Source organism: Pomacea canaliculata, linkage group LG1 (genome assembly GCF_003073045.1).
Source record: "Pomacea canaliculata isolate SZHN2017 linkage group LG1, ASM307304v1, whole genome shotgun sequence".
Taxonomy (NCBI): Eukaryota; Metazoa; Mollusca; class Gastropoda; order Architaenioglossa; family Ampullariidae; genus Pomacea; species Pomacea canaliculata.
Genome location: NC_037590.1, coordinates 25,970,855 through 25,990,433, shown reverse-complemented (window position 1 = coordinate 25,990,433; position 19,579 = coordinate 25,970,855). Strand labels below are relative to the sequence as shown.

Genomic DNA, 19,579 nt, shown 5'->3' with positions numbered 1-19,579 from the left:
TAAGTAGGGTGATGTATCCACAATTAATATCTTTTGTTCTTGGTCACAGAACTCAAATTTCATGTGCCTCGACAGGCTCGACTACTTGCAGGGCGAGAAGTGCGTGGGCTTGGGACACCTCCTGCCTCAGCTCAACACCCTCAAGATCCGCATCGAGCAACAGAAGTCCAAGCTAGAAATCTGTGGTCCCCTAGCTACTGCTGTCCTGAATGGGTTGGAGACCAGATTTGCTGATGCCTATAAGGACCAAGACACCCTGCTTGCAACTGTGTCGAACCCAAGGTGAGGGAGAGTTTTCGTTATTTCAATGTATTTTTTCTTCATCTATAAGCTACTCTGCGATGTCGCACTCTGTGTCACTGTTCTTTTGAGAATGAGAAGAATGTTAAGCGCTTAGAGCTCAGATTACACGAGAATAAGCGCTATACAAATATCCGTAAATAAATTAAAAAATAAACTTTTGACGGGGGTGGGGGAGGGGTGTTGATTAAAAAAACAAAACATAATATTCATTGTCACTGGTCTTTTGACACTTGCGTAAAATCATAAGTACATAAAAACCAGTACATTTTATAAAATTAATTAAAAAACAACAATAAGAAAAAAAAATTTAACCAAATTAAACAAAGCATTAATTATTGTGCATATTATTGTTTCAGGTGCAAGTTGATGTGGACTGGGGACCAAACCCTGAGTGAGAAATGCAGATCCCTCTTGACTGCAGAGGCAGCATTGATGGACACGCCAGTCCAGTCCCCAACCAAGTGCTCAGGTGAACAGGCAGACTTCATCATTTATGAAGAAGTTACCGGCACCCCTGAGACAACTACCTTCCTGATGTCTGGATTGTCGCAGAATGTCAATGAAGTGGACAAATACCCCACGATCAAACAACTCTATTTGCGTACCAACACCGTCTTGCCAAGCAGTGCTGCGGTTGAGAGATTGTTCAGTCTGGCAGGACTTATCATGACAAAGCTGCGCGCACTAGGGTGACAGACAGCAACTTCGAGGCCAAAGTTTTGGTCAAGTTCAATTCCATGAAGGACTGAAAGCATGTAGATTAGTTTTAACAGTACATGTATTCACAAATTATCAGCACTAAGTCAAAAGTTTGTTTTATACCTTTGCATTTTGTTTTTAATATGGAGTTTTTGGTGGTCTCAGATCAGAATAAAGGTCAATGTATATAAAAACCAGTTCTTGTGTTAGCAAGTAATAGTGTTTTGTGTGTATGTTTGATGTTTGTGTATGTTGCTACAGCCAGCTGGCTACAGCTAACTTTTTACATCATGCTTTTAAAAGTATCCAAAAAAAGAAGCTGGCTACATTTTAAAAGTAGCCCAAAATAGCTGGCTACTTTTTGGAAAATTGTAGCTGTAGTGTAGCCAGCTACAAATTAAAAGTAGCTTGCCCATCCCTGAAAGTCTACAATATCAGACGCCGAAAGTTTGGGTAATCAAGATAACAGTTGATGGTGGTTCAGGGTCAGTGATCAGACCACGGACTTCAATGATTTCTGTGTGCGTATAGTAAGTCCGTGATGAGACATGCATACTCTCCTGTTCAAGCGCAAAGGATCGACCCTGACTGTCTGTCGTCTATATTGCATAGCACGGAGCTTTATGCAAAATGCGAAATGACCTTTTCAAGCGGTATTGAACCGAAGATTGAACTTTGGCTTTATACGCATGCGCAGACTACACCTAGAAGTTCATGGGAGGTTTTGTTTCGTTACTTGTGCACCGTATGTATGGGCATGCAGGAAATGACCTTTTCAAGCATTGAACGTTGGTTTTTTGCGCATGCGCAGACTACACCCAGAGTTTCAAGTACGCTCGAAGGTTTAGTTTCGTTACACCATTTCCTATCAAAATGACCAGTGTTGTAAGAGTGACAGTTAGATGTCTTTCCACCACATTTCTTAGAAGTTCTGATCGTCTAAATGCAGAGAAAGCAACACATACTGGACAGGTAAATCGTTTATTTCCCAAATGTTACGATCGTCAGGCAATGAAATTTTGCTACTGTGTTCGTTACTGCTAATGTACCGGAATACACAGCTCATTGGTGCCTAAAACTTATAGCAACTGGTAAGAGCTTTTGAAATCTCTCTCTCATATACACAGGCGCGCATGTGAAATTGAATTCTAGTCCGCCTTGTGTTCTCTCCCCCTTTTGCTGGAAGCTGAAGCTAACACAACAGCTAGCTCCCATGTACCGTTTATTGGCCATATTGACTTAGATTATCAAGTATTTTCTCAAGGTTACCTTAAAAGTTGTTGAAAAAAGCAGCGTTTCTTTATAAACCTACTTTCAGTGGAAGTAAAAACTCATATCATCCCAGTACTAATAGTGATTAAAAACATCTTTAGTGATTATGTACTTCATAGTCACAGATATATTAAGCACATGTTGATATAGTCTAGGGATATCAGTGTGATTGTAATTTAGCAAGTTACCACTTTTATTTACTGTATGAAACAAGAGAATTAACTTTGTGTTGTGATTGAGAAGATCATGTACAGTAATAATCTGAATCAGCAAAGGGCTATGAATAGTGCAGTGCATTTGCTGCCTGTTTTTATTATATTTGCTGGCTGATTCTAGAATGTTTAATCAAATGGCAATGATATGCTCTGTTTAACTCTGTGTGTTAATGGAGAAATTTATTGGAATAGCTGCTGTACAGACATACTTGGAGCATAACATCCCTTCCTACGTATTTCCTAAACTTCATCTGCTCACCATCTGTTTAAACTTTAATTTTACTTTTTACCATGCATTCCATAAGTAGTAACCCAAAATACTTGCAATTCCAAGAACGAGGAATAAACTATTAAGTCTGAAAAAAACAACGTATAAATGCACAGGTTGATTGAAGTAATTTCAACTTTGTTTTGCATTAATTTATGAGGTAGGTTACATTAAAAGATAATTCAATTTATTTTTATTTTTAAGAACAATTTTATTCTATTTACAATATCTGATACTTTTTTCTCTCAAAGACTCCGTGTTTGCTTGTTGTGTGCTTGCAGCTGCTGCTGGAGAATGCACCATTGCATTTTTTGTAAGAATACTTGGAACTGCATCCACTTTTAACTTTCGATGCTGTTGGAAGTCAACTTGTTTAAACAGATGTGTGTGTTGATCTTCGAAACAATCACTTGCAAAGTGCAATCCACAAATTCCATGATGCACTCTTGGTTCAGAACAATTTTGTCGCCTCATTTTTACAAAAGTTTTTCGTAATTCCCTCTATGGACTGTCTGTTGGCGGGAAACCATGGGTACTTACACCAGATTTGTGGCCTGCAACCATACCGCAACTAACACAATTCACATGCGTCCTTTGATTCTATAACTGCGTGGTCTGTTTTTCGCCGAAGCAGCATCATCATCCAGGGAAACCCCTCACACAACAAAATCAAGGCTCCCGCAGCCTTTTCAGCACTGACCCAGAGGTTGTGCATTTCAGTCAAAGTTTTAAGACAGATGCACATCAGCAAAGGCAAAATAACAGTAGAAATCGTAAAACTTAGTGGTATTGTTGTCGTAATTAATGCCACTTTTGAGTCGGAATATATGGGTTAGAAGTCCATTCCATTGGCAGTTATTTTCACATTTTTAAGAAAGATAGTGCTCTATCATAAGATTTAAGTTTCTTATGCTCTGATGGTTTTGGGTTTTTGAAAACTCTTTTCTGAAAATTGTTAAAACCCTTCTTCCCTTAAGGTACATGTTTGCTATTCATATTGCAGTGCTTTGCTTAAAATTGTCAAGTCTTTGCACTGAGCCAGATGATGCCCAGTTACTGATTTAAATAATAAAGAAAAGCCAATTATATTCTTAGACAATGTTCAACGCCTGTTGGCACTCTGTGGCTGTGCTTACAGAATTTTGAAAACATTTTTACTTGGAAAAGATCTTATTCAAGAGAAGAAGCTTTGGCATTTAAAATTGAAATCAGTTCTGTGTGAAGTCCTATAAAATCTCTTTCCTGTTGAAGGAAAAGGGATAAAAAAAGGAAAAGCAGGCATATTATTTCTAGTTCTCAGTTTAAATGAGACTCCAGTAGGCTTTAGTTAGATCATCAGCTGGAGAAGTCAGCAGCGGTTATTTGTTATCTGAAATCATTAATCATCTAAAACAGTGATGCCCAACCTTTTTCGGCCTGCGGGCCATATCCATTTCGGACAGCCGTGTCGCGGGCCATATCCATTTCGGACAACCGTGTCGCGGGCCACTTCACCGCAAAAATACAAAAAAGAAAAAAAAAAATAGAGCAGATACCATTTTTTATTAGAAACAAGTTGTACTTACCATTAATTATATAGTAATTAGTGGGATATTTGAAGTTGTTTACCCGAAACCAACTTCTGAATGTCCGGCCTCATCGTAGAGACACCAAGTCGGAGCACTGAATCAAAATGTTCGTCCATCGAAAAAAAGATTGGGAAACGCCCCTACGTGGGGATAAATACTTCTTCCTTTTTTTCCCCCGTTTTTTAAGGTCTTCTTTTCTTACTAACATGCCGATTTCCTGCACTGTGGGCAGAAGTTTCGCGGGCCGGATATGACCCGCAGGCCGTAGGTTGTGCATCCCTGATCTAAAACATTGATTCTGCAAATGGCATTGTGGTCAGTTACAATGTTAGTAGGTTTAGATCTGGAGTATGGCATACTGATATTTGAATTGCAGTAAAGAGTTTGGGACATTTCTCCTTGGGACTGTTTTTTTTTTTTTTTTTTTTTTATTGGACATAATTGAAAATAAATATCTTATGACTTTAGTGTAAGAATATCCATCTTGTGCTGAAAAGATTGTGTAAAAGTATGTTTTTAAGAATAATTTTTCTATTATATTTATAGTTATTTTAATTTTATTGCTTTTTTGACAGATAGCTCCTTAAGTTGTATGTCACAATTAAAGGCCGATGTTTACTGTCCGGACATCAACGAATGGTATCGCCCGTGCGAGGGAAGGCAGGAGTACACTCAGTACGGACTGCTATCAGTCATCTCCAATTACTACCCGAACAAAAGGTGGGGTGGACATTACAGCACTGCCACTAGCCTGGAAATAAAATGTCTTCCTCACCCGACCAGTACTTGCTGTAGGGTCTGAGCGTTGAGGTGAAACGACTTCTATCTGAACATACTGTCACAGGCACTAACCTAGCAATACAACATCTTTCTCAGCCAAGTGCTTGCTGTTGGCATTTAGAAAGCTGAAGTGAAATGGTTTCCAACTGAACATAATGTCAGGGTTAGCACTGAATATATTCTCCACACACAAACAAAACTAGAATATATAAAGGAGAGAAAAATGAACAGAGCAAATGACACAAACATAAACACAGCTGAATTTTCAAACTTTATTTTTATTGCTTTTTTTGTCTTTCTCTTTATCCATTGTCTTTCTTTCTTCACAATCGAGGATATCAATATTCAGCTTGTAGTCCGTGCTTACATGTACAGTCTATGTGTGCATTCCACCAAAGTTTTGAGTGCAACGTGCATGTACGCTAGTGTCCACACTGTAGTAGTAGTATTTTATTTTCCAGTTGTTATGTATACTTTGTTTCTTACAATCTGAATCTGGAAAATGATAGTTGTGTCCATCTCATGAATCCAATATCCTTTCTACTACACCATTTCTTTACCACATTCTGCACTTCCGTGGCAGCTACTCATCATACACTTCTGGGAAGTAATCTGTAAATGCACAATAAAATCTTAGGCTGGAAGCAAGAGGGTAGAGCTTGTATATACACCGGTGTTAGTTTGGCTCTGGTGTGGTTTGCCTCATTTTAGACAACCCAACGAAAAAAGAGTAAGAGAGGGGAAAAGAGCAACAGTAATTTCAACAAAATAATTTATTCTAGTTTGCAACTGAAATTCATTTAATTTATTTACACAGTTTCAAACACCTTCCCCCTTCATCTCATGATTTACATAACATTACAAGGAAGTCAACGTTTCTTATTGGCAGGTGAAGTACAGGTATGCAAACAAAATCTGGCTGGAGACACTGTCATAAAGATTGATATATAACAAAGCTAAATCACCAGTATAACAATGGAAATACAAAATTTAACACTGCTACTGATCCTACAATTGATATCACAGAATAACAAATATGTAAAGAGAACAAGATAAAAATTCGTTATACAAGTGGGTCTTTGCAGATTTCTCCTGGAACAAACATGTCTATAGAGGCAGTACATTTGTCGGTGTGGAGCTATACCGTGGCTAGAACAATTTCAGTTTAGAAAGTGCAAACATTGATGGTAAATTATTATCTCATTTATCAATGTTGGTTGGATTTTGTTATTATATTACATTATTAATTTCCAAATCTTCATCAGAACTACTGTCTGTTTCAGTTAACATATTTTCCTTATGTTCGGAATCAAATTTGTATTGTTCAACGACACATCTCCAGATATCCTTTACTAGTTTATAACTTTTCTTTTTTTAAAGTGCGTTATCAAGTCATCTATGGTTGTTCTGTAACACTTGCTTTGATGTAATTTGAAGTAGAATCTCTATCAACATGTTCATTCCAGTCTAAAACAGGCAAGACCATGCACATGTCACAGTGCCTCGGGTTTGTAATGTGAACACGCTTAGGCAGAAAGATCAGGCACACGTTGTTAAAACTTTCAACATAAAATGTATCCCTGGACAGCACGTAATCCTCTGGATGCTTATTGAAGACATGGCCATGCAGAAAGTCACTCAGAAGCTTGACAGCAGCAGGATCAGTTAGCACTATTAGAGATGGTAAATATTGCGATTGCCTGCATGGTGAGGCTTGGTTTACACTTGTCATGGGTGTTTTTGGAAGGGTGTAATACATCATCCAACAAGTGCCTTAGTCTCATAGGGTCGCCATCGCAATGTTCAATTCACCAGTAAACATGATCCCTGACCGCTGCTGTCTTGTACTGAGCTGAAGGTGTCACGTCCTGCCAAGGTTCGCTTTACTACCCTGCGGCAGTTTTTTTTCATCCCGACTTTTATTATTTTAGCAATGTGTCACCCCTCGTTAATGTTTTTAGCATCTTTATTTCTCACTAACTTATGAATTGCCACGTTACGGTTGAGAATATCCTCTTGAATGATGAATCTGAGGCCTTCATACTTTCATACATCCTCTCGCACCCACTGCTTGGTGCGGCTGGATGCACCCGTCATCCTCTTTGGTGATGTGCTGAAGATTTAGAATTGTGGGTCAATACTACCAGAGTAACATCATCAGAGTGATATGAATTGTTTCGACAGACGTGCCTTGCATCTGTCATGACACTGATCCGTTGGTCAGAGGAGACTGTTCTGCTTGAAGTAAACTACAACAGACTGGCGCTTCAAGAAGTCAGCGACTGCAGATCCATGTCAGCCGTTTTCTCAACAATGTATCATTTACATGGCCCAAATTGGCACACTTAGCAAATTGTTTATTTTATATTGAATGGGGATAATCCCCAATATACCTGGGGTACATTCTTTCACTTACAGAGTAACTGTCACCTAGTGGAGACTAGTTACAGAATACAGACGATATTATGTCCGTTAGGACAACCAAAGATGATCAGCATATGTCCACCCATTTTTGACATCTTCACTTGGAGTGAAGAGGTGCATGAGACTGAATGTGCATGAACGTGATCGACAATGTCCTTCACCTTGTATTTTTCACCAACAGACAAACATGGACAGTGGGGCCGCTATTGTAAATGGTGACTGGGCTCTGTGTAACAGGTGTGAGTTGTTGCCCATTTGTAAAGGTATGAACATTGCACCGAAATACAGATGTATTTTATGTCGGTCACCAGGGAAATAAACTGAAAATGTTGAATATTATCATCCCTTATGAGAAGAGAAACATAGAGACATAAAGACAGATAGACGAAAGCAATAAAAATACAGTTTTAAAATTCAGTTGTCTTTAAGTTTGTGTCATTTCTGCTGTTCATCCTTTTTTCCCTTACTTTTCTCTCTATTTTGTGGAGAATACATTCCATTGTTGGTCCAAACCCTGACAGTATGTTAAGTTGCAAACCGCTTCACTTCAGCTTTCTAAATGCCAACACCAAGTACTCGGCTGAGAAAGATGTTTTATCGCTAGGGTTATTGCCTGTGATCTCCACCCTGCCTCAGGGTCAGGGAAGCAATTAGGGAAAACTGACCGCTTGTAAAAGTCAGCACTGTGTACTCCTACCTTCCCTTGCACGGGCAAAACCATTTTAAAAAAACGCCCTCCGGGACAATCAGCCTTTAAGTTATTTGTTTGCCACTATGAAATTGCCTTCATTGCTGATATGAAATTATACCATTAGAAAACTAATGCAGATGCAGGTTAGTGCACTATATAATAGCATGGATAAACGTATATCAGTGTTTCACATTGTGCAAAGAATATGTTAAAGCTAGTGAGGTGCACATTTTTCTTAATAACTGTGTAAAGCTAATTGCAAGGTATTATTTGCCAAAATCTCAGTGACTGCATTGTTCCATTCCAAAGATTAATGCCTACAAACATCATCATGTTCAGAAAAAAACCCCCACTATGATTGTACTTGGATATATTTAAAATTTCAAGGCTACAACTTGTAGAAGAGCCAGTACTGCATGTTAATTAGGCAAATTTGTGGACAAATATGACAAATATGTACTACAAATTTGACCTCTTACTGTTCATAGTAACGTTTGTAGGTGTGCAGTGAGTATTCAAAGTTTGGGAAATAATATTTTACACTCAGTGTTACTCTGAATAATCACTAAATCTTTAAATGGAATGATGATTTTAATTGTGGTGTTTTACTTGTTTTTTACTCTTGAACAACCAGAAACATTTTTTTGAATTTATTTGATTATTATGAAGGTTTTTTTTTCTTTTGTGGCAGATCTGGTCTAAAGAAGATTATCGCAGGTTTCGTTTTGTGGGACGAGAGAAACTGGTAAGTAATAAACGTTTTTTGGTCCTTTCTTAGTTATTGGAGAGGGAATGAGATTTAATTTTCTTTTACTTCTTAGTTTTTTTTGGGGGGGCGGTTATTGAAAAAGTGATTTCTTGCAGTTTTTTAATGTATGCATTTGACATTTGCACATCATTTATAATTGAACCTGCTCGAAGTACACCCATGATAAGGGTGTGGGTTATTTAGTGGCTGCCTTCCTGTTGCTGTCTTTATTCCTGTCTAATTTGTTCTTTCATTTCTTTTCACAGAAAAGTTCTTCCCATTTTGAGAGCTTCTACCCTTTTCATTATACTTTCCTTCTGCACACCAGTGTGCCTGGCCTGTTGGGCTGTGAATACATAACATTTCTCTGGCTCAATAACTGAGGTGGCCTACCCATGACTCTACTGCTCATCATATTTCTGCCTCATGCTGGTTTTTTCCTGTCACCTGAGTGCTTTTATTACTAGATTTCTTCCAATTTTCATTGTTGTTTTGTTTTTTTCAGTCCTCTGTATATACTGGACTTCCTCTCTTTTTTCCTTTCAGACCTTTTCTTTTGCCTTTTCTCTACAATTAGATCACCTGTGGTCCCCTTGGCCTATGTTCTTACACCTCTTTTGCTATCCCACCCCACTGTCTTCTTTCTTTACATTTTTAAGGAAGATAGGAATTTACCATGAAATTAAAAAATTTCAATCCTAGTAATTATTTTCTCTTGATTTTTGGTTTGTTGGTGGCCTTTTTGGGCTTAACCACTCCATTTTTACACTTGACCCACTTTTTTATGTATTATTTATTTCTTGCGTTGACTTTTTAAAGAATGTTGTGGTTATATCACTTGTGAGTTTTTTTCCTAAACTTGTTAAGATTAACTTTTGTTGCTAGGCTAAGATTGCCTTTTGTTGCCATGATATAACCCTAGTTGCTGGCACGGCATTAAACACAAATCTGCAAGTGCCAAGCCCTCTGCTTTTGCTGCGGTGGTACAGGCAGCTGATTGTTCTGAAAGCACCCAGTGTGCAAACTGTGATGGGTCTCATGTCGCTTCTTCTAGAGACTGCCCAAAGTGGAAGGAAGAGGCAGCCATAAAGCGCGTACACGCGGAATCTGGCATCTCATATATCAATGCTCGCCATCATGTAGTGGGTGGCTTCTCAGGAACACCTGCTTCAAGCTCCACTTCCTACTCGGCCTCTGTTGCAAACCAACCATCAACCTCTGTTCCATCTAGACCAGGGGTGGGCAATTAATTTTCCAAGGGCCGCATGAGAAACTGGGATGGTTTTAGAGGGCCGGACTAATATAGTTACTCAGTTTTTACCAATACTGTATCTTATCTTCTATCTATCCTCTTTCGTGGCATCCCATGTGGGACCCTGGGGCTATGCATTTGCCTAGCAAGCATTGCAGAATAGGGTCCTGCCATCCAGCCAGGCACTGTCGTAAGAGGCGACTAAGGTGGACACCTCACCTAGAGGTAAAATAGGTTGTGGTAGGGCTAACAACCCCACCATGTAAAAAAAGCATGTTACAGAAACCAATACTGTATATATAGTATATATACTGGCGGGCGGGCCGGTCAGAGATAGGAGGCGCGCGGGCCGGCCTTTGCCCAGGTCTGATCTAGACTGACATGACATGGGTCTTTTCTGAGGGTCCTGTCCCGGTATGTCAAGCTATACCTCCTCCTCCTACAAGCTGTGGTGGCACCAGTCATCTCAAAAATCTCAAATTACACAAGCATTTCGAGTCACACAAGCATTACAGTCCAAGCATCCCCCTTCACCAGTCAGAAACACTTCAGGCCAGCAAGCACACAACACTAAATCACCAAGGAACCAGAATACCACACAGCAGACAGACAAGAACACAAAAACAAAACCAAAATTGCCAGAAAAACCCACTACTCAGCAGATATCTGGGGCCACCATAGCAGCACCATCAATCCCTATTTCTAATTGCTTTGCTTCTCTTGGGACGGATGTGGATGAGCAATGTTTAGTGTCGCCTTCTCCATCCCGCTGTCCCCTCTTGTTTATTTCTTTCATTGACTTTTTAAAAAGAATGTTATGGTTTTATCACTCAGGAGGTTTTTTCCCTAAACTTGTTAAGATTAACTTTTGTTGTTATGGTAAGATTACCTTTTGTTGCCGTGATATAGCCCTAGTTGCTGGCATGGCATTAAACGCAAACAAAACAAATCCAGCTATTTTGAAACCAAAGACTTTTTAGCAAAATATAATCACAACTTACCTTGAGACCAGCATCTTTTTTAATTGTAGTGTTTGCTACATTTTTGTAAAGACACACTAATGCATCTATTTCACTTTCATATTTTTATTGGGAAAAGTGAAAAACATTACTGTTTTAAAAAACTGTTGAGAAATTTCATTACCTACACCAGGGCAATTTTATAAATTAGGATGTAGCCTCACTTTCTAGCATCATATTTGTCACCAATAAACAAGCATTCACTTGTGGATCTACTTAATGTGGTATTGAAAAGTAAGCTTATTACAAATATAGGAAAATTGAGTTATTACAAGTTTTTTTGGCACTCTTAATTAGTTTATGAAGTTTAAAGTTATGATTGCTGTTTGTCCAGGTCAACCCTAGCTTTGCTGTCAACATAATTGCGGAAGATCCAGTTGTGGTTGTTGACAGCAACCATGTATTTAGTAACAGCGGAGGAGCACTAGGTCATCCGAAAGTCTACATAAATCTTGTGGGTACTATACACATTTTCTCACAGTGGAGATAACCAAAACAAATAAACGTTTTTGCAGTTCTGTAGTTTTTAAGGGCAGAATGCTTAAAGGATGATGCAAACATTCTAATATATGCTCTTTTTGTCTTCTTGATCTTGTCATATACCCAAATTTGACCCGGAAGCAAACACTTAGGGCATAATCTTTGCAGAACTCAACTGGTACATAAATGTGTAGAATTTGAAGTATGGCTAACAGTGTGTAGGTTTTTTTAGAGAATACCTTGTTTTCCTTGTTCAGGTCCATCCCATTGGAAGCAATCTTTACATTTTTAAGGAGGATATGACTTTACTATCAGATTTAAGAAATTTTATGTCCTGATAGTTTTCTTTTGATTTTTGGTTTGTTGGTGGCCTATTTTGGGCTTCACCACCCCTTTTTACACTTTATCCACTTTTTTACTTATAGTGTTGAACTTTTAAAGAATGTTATGGTTATATGACTTGGGAAGTTTTGTCCCTGAACTTTTAAAGTTAAAATTACTTTTGTTGCTGTGATATAAACCTAGCTGCTGGCACGGCATTAAACACAAACATGATTATTTCAGACTCTCTTTCTGCCCTCCAAGCTCTTCTTTCCAATGATTTTGACCACCCTCTTGTCCAATTTTAGACAAGAGACTGAGACCAGAACAAGCAGGGTTTCGCCAGGATAGATGCACTGACCAAATAGCCACCCTCCGTATCATCATTGAGCAGTCTTTTGAGTGGCAGTCCTCCCTCTATATAACTTTTGTGGACTTCCAGAAGGCATTTGACAGTGTAAACAGGGATGTCATCTGGAGGCCGATGATCCACCATGGCATTCCACCTAAGCTCATAAACATCATCCAAGGGTTGTACGAAGATTCGTCCTTCCAAATTACTCACAATGGCAAACTCACTAAACCTTTTATAGTGAAGACCAGCGTAAGAGAGGGTTGCATATTATCACCAACAATCTTCCTGATGGTCATAGACTGGATTATGCGCAAGACAATCCAAGACAATAACACCGGCATCCAGTGGACCTTCACCAAAGAGCCAGAGGACCTGGATTTTGCAGGTGACATCAGTCTTCTATCTCATTGGCAACAACATGCACAAACCAAACTGAGTAAGCTAGCCAAGGAAGCAGAAAAGACTGGCTTAAAGGTCAACAGAAAGAAGACCAAAGTGATGAGATTCAACAACAAGCAGGCACTCCCAATCCAACTTCAAGGAGAGAACATCGTATCTGGCGAGCATTGTCAACAAGGACTGTGGAGCGGATGATGATATCAAAAGCCGCATCAGCAAAGCCAGGCATGCAAAGGGGTACTCAAGGCTTGTGATAAGGCTCTGGCGACGGTCAAACATTTCAAAAATATATTTAGTTACAATTACAGAGCACGAGAGCAAAACAGGAGAAATAAAGGATTCATTTCTCACTTAATTACCACTTATTAGCACTATTTCGGTTGCCGATGTTTATATATAGCGGCCCGGTGGCACAACGGTTAGCGCCTGTCACCAATGCAGTGAAGGTTGGCTGCCCTGAGTTCATTTCTCGTCTCGGGCATGCTGTTCTTTCTCTGCACGTGGCATCTGTTTACAGGGCTGGCTTTCCGTAATATAGCCTTAGTTGCTGACACGGCGTAAAACACCAACCAACCCCCCCCCACCCGCCGATGTTTATAAAAATTGACAAAATCCAGTGAAATGGACCGTTGTGTCCTTCCGCCGAGTAACCACGATAGCTTCCTGAGATAGTCAAGCAGACGTGTCTCCTTGTGACATATCAGTTTCCTTGTGATGTCACACGCACAGGAAGTGTCTGTGGTCGTTGCGAAGATTTGACGTCGTCTTTTTATTCGTATGACAACCTCTGTTTGTAAGGCTTGTAAGGCTCTGTCTTTCGGAAACTGATGAAAAGAAAATTTTGAATCTTTTTCCATCTTCTCGTGGCAATCGGGTGCAGCACATTCTCGAGGCATGGTTCTTACTATGGAAACCACACGTCATAGGGTCACGTGACGGAGAACGAGACTTCGTGGAAGCAAAAAAAAAAAGAGTCCCGTGTAATTTCTCTTATTAAACACAACATTCTATTAAAAACCTTCAACGTTTTCCACATGAACACACATATAAATAGACGAGATTCAAATTTATCCTACTCTTTACGCCATTCTAAGCGGTTTTATTTCGCCTTTAGTTTAGAATCCCTTAGCAGCCTATACCTCATGTGGAACTCCCAAGCATTATCCTTCAGCAGTAATTAGAACCGCATCTCCAACACCAATGTGAAAGCAGTCCTACTGTATGGTTCTGAAACCTGGAGAGTGACAAATACCATCAACAACAAGCTCCAGACCTTTACCAACCGATGCCTACGCCATATTGTGGGAATAAGATGGCCTGAAAAGATCTCCAACAGTAGCCTGTGGAACAGAACCAACTAGAATGCCACTAACCAAGACATTAAAAAGCGCAAATGGGGCTGGATAGGACACACCCTGCGCAAACCAGCTGACACCATTGCCAAGCAGGCACTCGACTGGAATCCTCAGGGAAAAGGAGAGTTGGGAGACCGAACCAGACTTGGAAAAGAACAGTAGAGAGCGAGGTAAAGGACTTAGGAACCACCTGGGCCCAACTGAAGTGGGCTGCCCAAAACCGGGTCCACTGGCGAGGTGTTGTTGCAGCCCTATGCTCCTGAAAGGAGCAGCAAGGAATAAACTAAACTAAACTTGTCCAATTTTATAAAATTTATGCAGCACTCATTCATTGTAACAAAGACATTGTTTTATTTGACCAGGCTGCCAATGCTGCATGTCAGTCTCCTGGTAAATTACACTCACTGGTAACATTAAACTGTAAATCTTTCTTCTGGGCCTACATTCAGTCCTTATGGCAGCACCACTGGGACACTCTGGGCCAAAATATTTTACATCCCATTGTTCCCTATCTCATGCTGTCCTATGAGGTGGAAGGAGGTGATGCTTGCTAGATTAAAGTTAGGACACACCTATGTCATACAAGGATACCTCTTATGAGGTGAACCACCACCTGTATGTCCATGGTGTAAAGGAAGTTTTAGTGTGGTACATGCTATGATTGTTTGTCCTGAGGTCCAGAGTGTCCGCCGGCAGTTCAAATTCCTTTTTTTAGCACTCTTTACATTTTTGAAGAGGATAGGACTCTACCATCAGATTTCAGAAATTTTGTCTTGATAACTGTTATCTCCTGTTTGTTTGTTTTTTTTTGTTTTGTTGGTGGCCTTTTTACACTTTACCCACTCTTTTATATTGTTGTTTATTTCTTTCTTTGGCTTTTTTGGTAAAGAATGTTATGGTTGTAACACTCGGGGGGGGGGGGGGGTTTGTCCCTTAATTTTTAAGGTAAGATTACTTTTTGTTGCCATAATACAGCCTTAGTTGCTGGCATGGTGTTAAACACAAGCAAACAAAACAAATCACTCACTGTGTCACTTTAATAATAATAATTTAAACTATGAAACTTTCACCTTTGCTTCAACAATTCATGGTGCACTCATACAAGAATTTATTTGCACATGTACATGCATATCTACACAGACAAAAAAACCCCAAACCCACAGAGCTGTCTATCTGTACAATGTTGCTGTATTTTTTACTTAAAATTATATAGAACAGAAATAAAGTTTAAAATGTTTTTAATATTATTGTCATGGAGATATACTTCAGTCAGTAATTTTTTAATGGAGTGTTTGTATATTGACGTTTTTATTTAACTAATTGTAAGTAAAATGTGTAGCTATCATATCTGACCTGATATTTTTCAACATGTTGCAGGATAAGCCAGAGGGTGGAGTGTGTGGATATTCAGGCAAAAAATTCATTCAGGCTAAGTTTTACAACACTAATCAACATGGGCCCTCCATCTCTTATGAGGAATATCTGAAGCAAATACAACATTAAATGTTACAAACCTTTTTATGTTGTTCAATAATATGTAGGAAATTTGAGATAGCAATAGCAGAAATGTTTTATTAATTTTGTTGTTATAAATCATAATCAAAGGCAGTGTTAGTAGATTTTTGAACATGAAGTGTTTACTGTTTGGTGGACAAAGCAACTACTTCTAATTCAAAAACCACAGTTTAAAGATTCTTCTTTTGAAAATGCTAAACATAACTGCATGAGTTAAAATTAGCTTTTAAAAGTAACCAGTAAATCAGTGGAACTGTTTATGCAAAGGGCTGTTAATATATGTATTTTTGACAGCAACATAGTGGGGGCTTAAACATAAGCATGCAGTGTGTATATACACAATGTAGGTGCTGATCTTTGGCTACATTACAAAGATAAACTGAGAGACTTCAATAGTTTCATTGATTTCATTGTACATTAAGCTGCAGGACTCAAGCAGAAGTCATGCTATTTTGAGTAGAAAAGGGAAAACATTTAGGATTCTTTCACAGATTCTAACAACAAAACTTAATAAAGTTTGAAGTTTCTCACAAAGAATCGTTTTTGATTTTTGGGGTGCAAGAAAATTTTGATTTTTTCCAGTCCTGAACGAACTTTGTTCACTTTTTCCAAAAAACAAAAAACAACACTACCATGAGTTGAACAATTAACTAATAATAAGAGCACACAGGCTCAGAAAATTGTACAATTATACCATCCAACCTGAAAAATAACCTGGATCATGTTTCCATGATTGTCAAGTTTGCCAGATGGACCCAGAAATAGGACAAAGTGCTCTGTTTGTGTGACATCATCAAAACATGCATGGAGGACAGCTGAAAGGGCACTTTGGTTATATCACAATGATCATGATTACTTTGGTTGGGTTTATATAGTTGGACAACCCCACCCCACTACCTTACAGTTACTATACCTGTACACAGAAGCAAAAGCACATTTTGGTTGAGTTGTAGACAACCAAATAATCACGCTTGAAGTCACCAATCATTATTTCCATTAAAATTGAAGTTCAGTGGGAAAAAAAATCATTTTACCAACTGTATTTTATTCTGGTTCAGAGGATATGTTTCTGCTGGCATTTTTAACTTGGTTGAACACAGACGCTACTATTACACTATAACATTTTGTGTGTCTGTGGAACAGTGCCCGAATGATAAAATGGATTTGAGATAATTAAACCCTGGATAACTTAATAATTTTATCGAAGATTTTAAAATATATTCATCAATAAATATTAAATAAAGCAGAGCATAGTATTGTATTCTGTTGTCACAGCAGGTCGGACATCTATACAACTGCACACCCATTGTTTAAAGATAGTTAAAATGTTCACGAGAATAGTACAGCAAGCGCATTATGCTTATATTTTTCAGCGTAGGATCTTTTTTTTCACACCACCTACACTACAGTGAGTATCAGTCCAGTTCATTATATATGTCCCTAGTTACTTGACCCAATGGGAAATACAGCTATGCAACCAGTCATGGCAAAGTTTAAAATCATACTGCCATGTATAGGATTAAGGATTTTTTTTCTCTTGGAAACATTTTACCTCCAGGCTCCAGCTTGTTCATGCCTTTAAGAATTTACCAATTTATCTGTTTTCTTTTGACTGCAACACCACTTTACTATGTCTGAACCTGTTCTTTACAATCATTTTCCTTATTAGATTTAAATATATGTTGCATTTTAATTTGTTTGCCTTAAGTATCCACATTGCTTTGCACAGTAACAGCTTCCTTTAAGTTTCCTTAAACTGTCATGAATTGCTTTTTACTAATTAAAAATCATCACATTCCATTTGGTACTTTCTTAAATGTGTACAAGTACCACATGTGCATTGTAAATACAAGGGATGCTTCACTTCTGCCCGAACTTGGCAATAAAATGAACTGGGAGAGTTCTTTTAATATTTTTCTCTTATTCAACTCTTTTTTCAATAGTCACTGCCAATTGCAGCATGTTTTTTGGCCCTATGAATCTTTCAGCCTTCCAGGCTCTTCAATGATTTTGACCACCCTCTCATGGTCCAGTTTCATACAATTCATGCAGCACTCATTCGTTGTAACAAGGACATTGTTTTTATTTGGGCTCCTGGCCATGCTGGTATCTCGGGCAATGTTCCAGCAGACCAGGCTGTCAAGGCTGCATTTCAGTCCCCTAGCAAATTACACTCGCTGGTATCATCAGACTGTAGCCTGTCTTCTGTTACAATGTTTATTTATTATCTGGTCTGTGCAGAGTGTAACCTATCTAGGTCGTGATGTTGCATTATACAAGTACACATATTATTATGCTTGTCCAAAAACAATGAGGTAAAAGAGAATAGACAACTGGTATACATGATTTAATGTGCATATAAATTTATTGAAATAAAATAGTGAAGTTTGTACTGACAACAACAGTGATATGTTACTTCAATTACTTTTACTGGGTAAGCCTGAAAAAGCAAATGGAAACCAAACAAGCAAAAAAATCTCATTACCAGTTTCATTATTACAGCATGAAAAAGAAAACACAAGGAAAATCAAATATAAGCTTTGAAGATTTCCCATTTTGTACACAGCACAATAACAGGTATACATAAAGAAAGCCCCATTACTTTAATTCCTAGTAGCTATCAAATTAAAGATACCACACACAACATTTGGAAAAATACAAACACTCCTTCAGTCTAGGCACTGATTTCTCTTAGAAATATTTTCTTTGTCATTAATTTTTTCCATCTTAAAAAATTTTTGGTTTGCCTGGAAGTTGCGAGTGTTAGGGATATAAATGCATCTTCCTATTCTCCCAAACAAGATAACACCATCCGAACTCCCTATGAAGTTGCTGTTTTATGAAGAGCTGGAAACTATGACATATGGTGTGAATTGAAACAAAGTTCCTTTGTTTCTTGCTAAGCCTAAATTACTATATTAACACATAGGTGCATTTGCGCAAAAGCATACACATGCATATTTGCCCTGGAAAGCAAAGACATGTTCAGTTTATATTTAAAATGTACACATGAATGTTTTCATTTGTATAATAGCATACAAAATTTTAATAATGTTATTTTAGAAAGTAGTCTTTTTTTAACAAAAGTGTGACAATTTTTGCCATTAAAAACAGGAAGCATTTTAAAGAAAAATATGCATTTGACAAAATATGAAACAAATTCTCACCATAATAAAATCATTCACTATACGTCTGATGTAACTTATGTCAGAGATTTATATTAATATTGCATGTAAATCAAAGCCAGCAATTATTTGTAAATTTCAGATATTCGATCAAGCAATTAACCATCTAAGCTCAGTAAAGCTGTGTGTATAATTATGTGTGCGAGAAAGACAGAGGGAAGGAGGGGAACTGGTGTTTAATGCCAACCATGCTATATCATGGCAAAGCATCCAGCCCTCTAAACAGACGCCCCATTGCCACATGCAGAGAAAGAGCAGTATGCCTGAGACTAGATCAGGACCCAGGACAGCCAATTTTCGCTGCATTGCTGACAGATGCTAACTGTTCACCACCATGTGAGAACAAATGAGAAAAAAGAAATATCTTCAGATTTTCAATTCTGTCACTTAGAATATCAAAGTAGTGAAAGTAGCAAGATTGAAATGTGATACTGTACCTGAAATTTTTTTTCACCCTGTTCTTTCAGATAGAGGCTATCAAAAGCAACCACATTTCACACTGTATCAATTGGTATATCTTTGTAAATTAAGTTTAGTTTGCTTTTTTACCAATAAACATTTTAGACGAGGTCTTGATGCAAACATTTTAACAAGAAAAAAATGGTCAGTACAAGGCAGATAGCTAAAACTGTTCTGTTACTAATGCTCAATAATTTTTTTTTTAGAGTAATATAGCTAAACCCATTCAAAAATGAAATTAAGCTCAAAGTTGCAAGCAGCATGATAAAAA

General features: G+C 38.2%; 1 protein-coding gene across 2 annotated transcripts; it reads left to right on the top strand.

The window, feature by feature from the left end:
- The first annotated feature begins 1,800 nt into the window (after positions 1-1,800).
- On the top strand, positions 1,801-16,201 carry LOC112564873 (NADH dehydrogenase [ubiquinone] iron-sulfur protein 6, mitochondrial-like). 2 transcript variants are annotated; one of them, XM_025239976.1, is made up of 5 exons: positions 1,829-1,974; positions 4,901-5,045; positions 8,912-8,965; positions 11,574-11,693; positions 15,527-16,201. In XM_025239976.1, the coding sequence occupies exons 2-5, from the start codon at positions 4,962-4,964 to the stop codon at positions 15,650-15,652; spliced, it is 384 nt and encodes a 127-aa protein (XP_025095761.1). In that variant the 5' UTR covers positions 1,829-1,974; positions 4,901-4,961; the 3' UTR covers positions 15,653-16,201. The 2 variants fall into 2 exon arrangements, with proteins under 2 accessions (XP_025095753.1, XP_025095761.1); XM_025239968.1 differs by lacking the exon at positions 4,901-5,045 and having other exon boundaries at positions 1,801-1,974.
- The last annotated feature ends 3,378 nt before the right edge of the window (positions 16,202-19,579 follow it).

Coding starts and splice junctions, on each gene's coding strand:
- LOC112564873 (XM_025239968.1), top strand. CDS start 1,876: ATGACCAGTGTTGTAAGAGTGACAGTTAGATGTCTTTCCACCACATTT. Junction 8,966..11,573: donor TTGTGGGACGAGAGAAACTG/GTAAGTAATAAA, acceptor CTGTTTGTCCAG/GTCAACCCTAGCTTTGCTGT. Junction 11,694..15,526: donor CGAAAGTCTACATAAATCTT/GTGGGTACTATA, acceptor AACATGTTGCAG/GATAAGCCAGAGGGTGGAGT.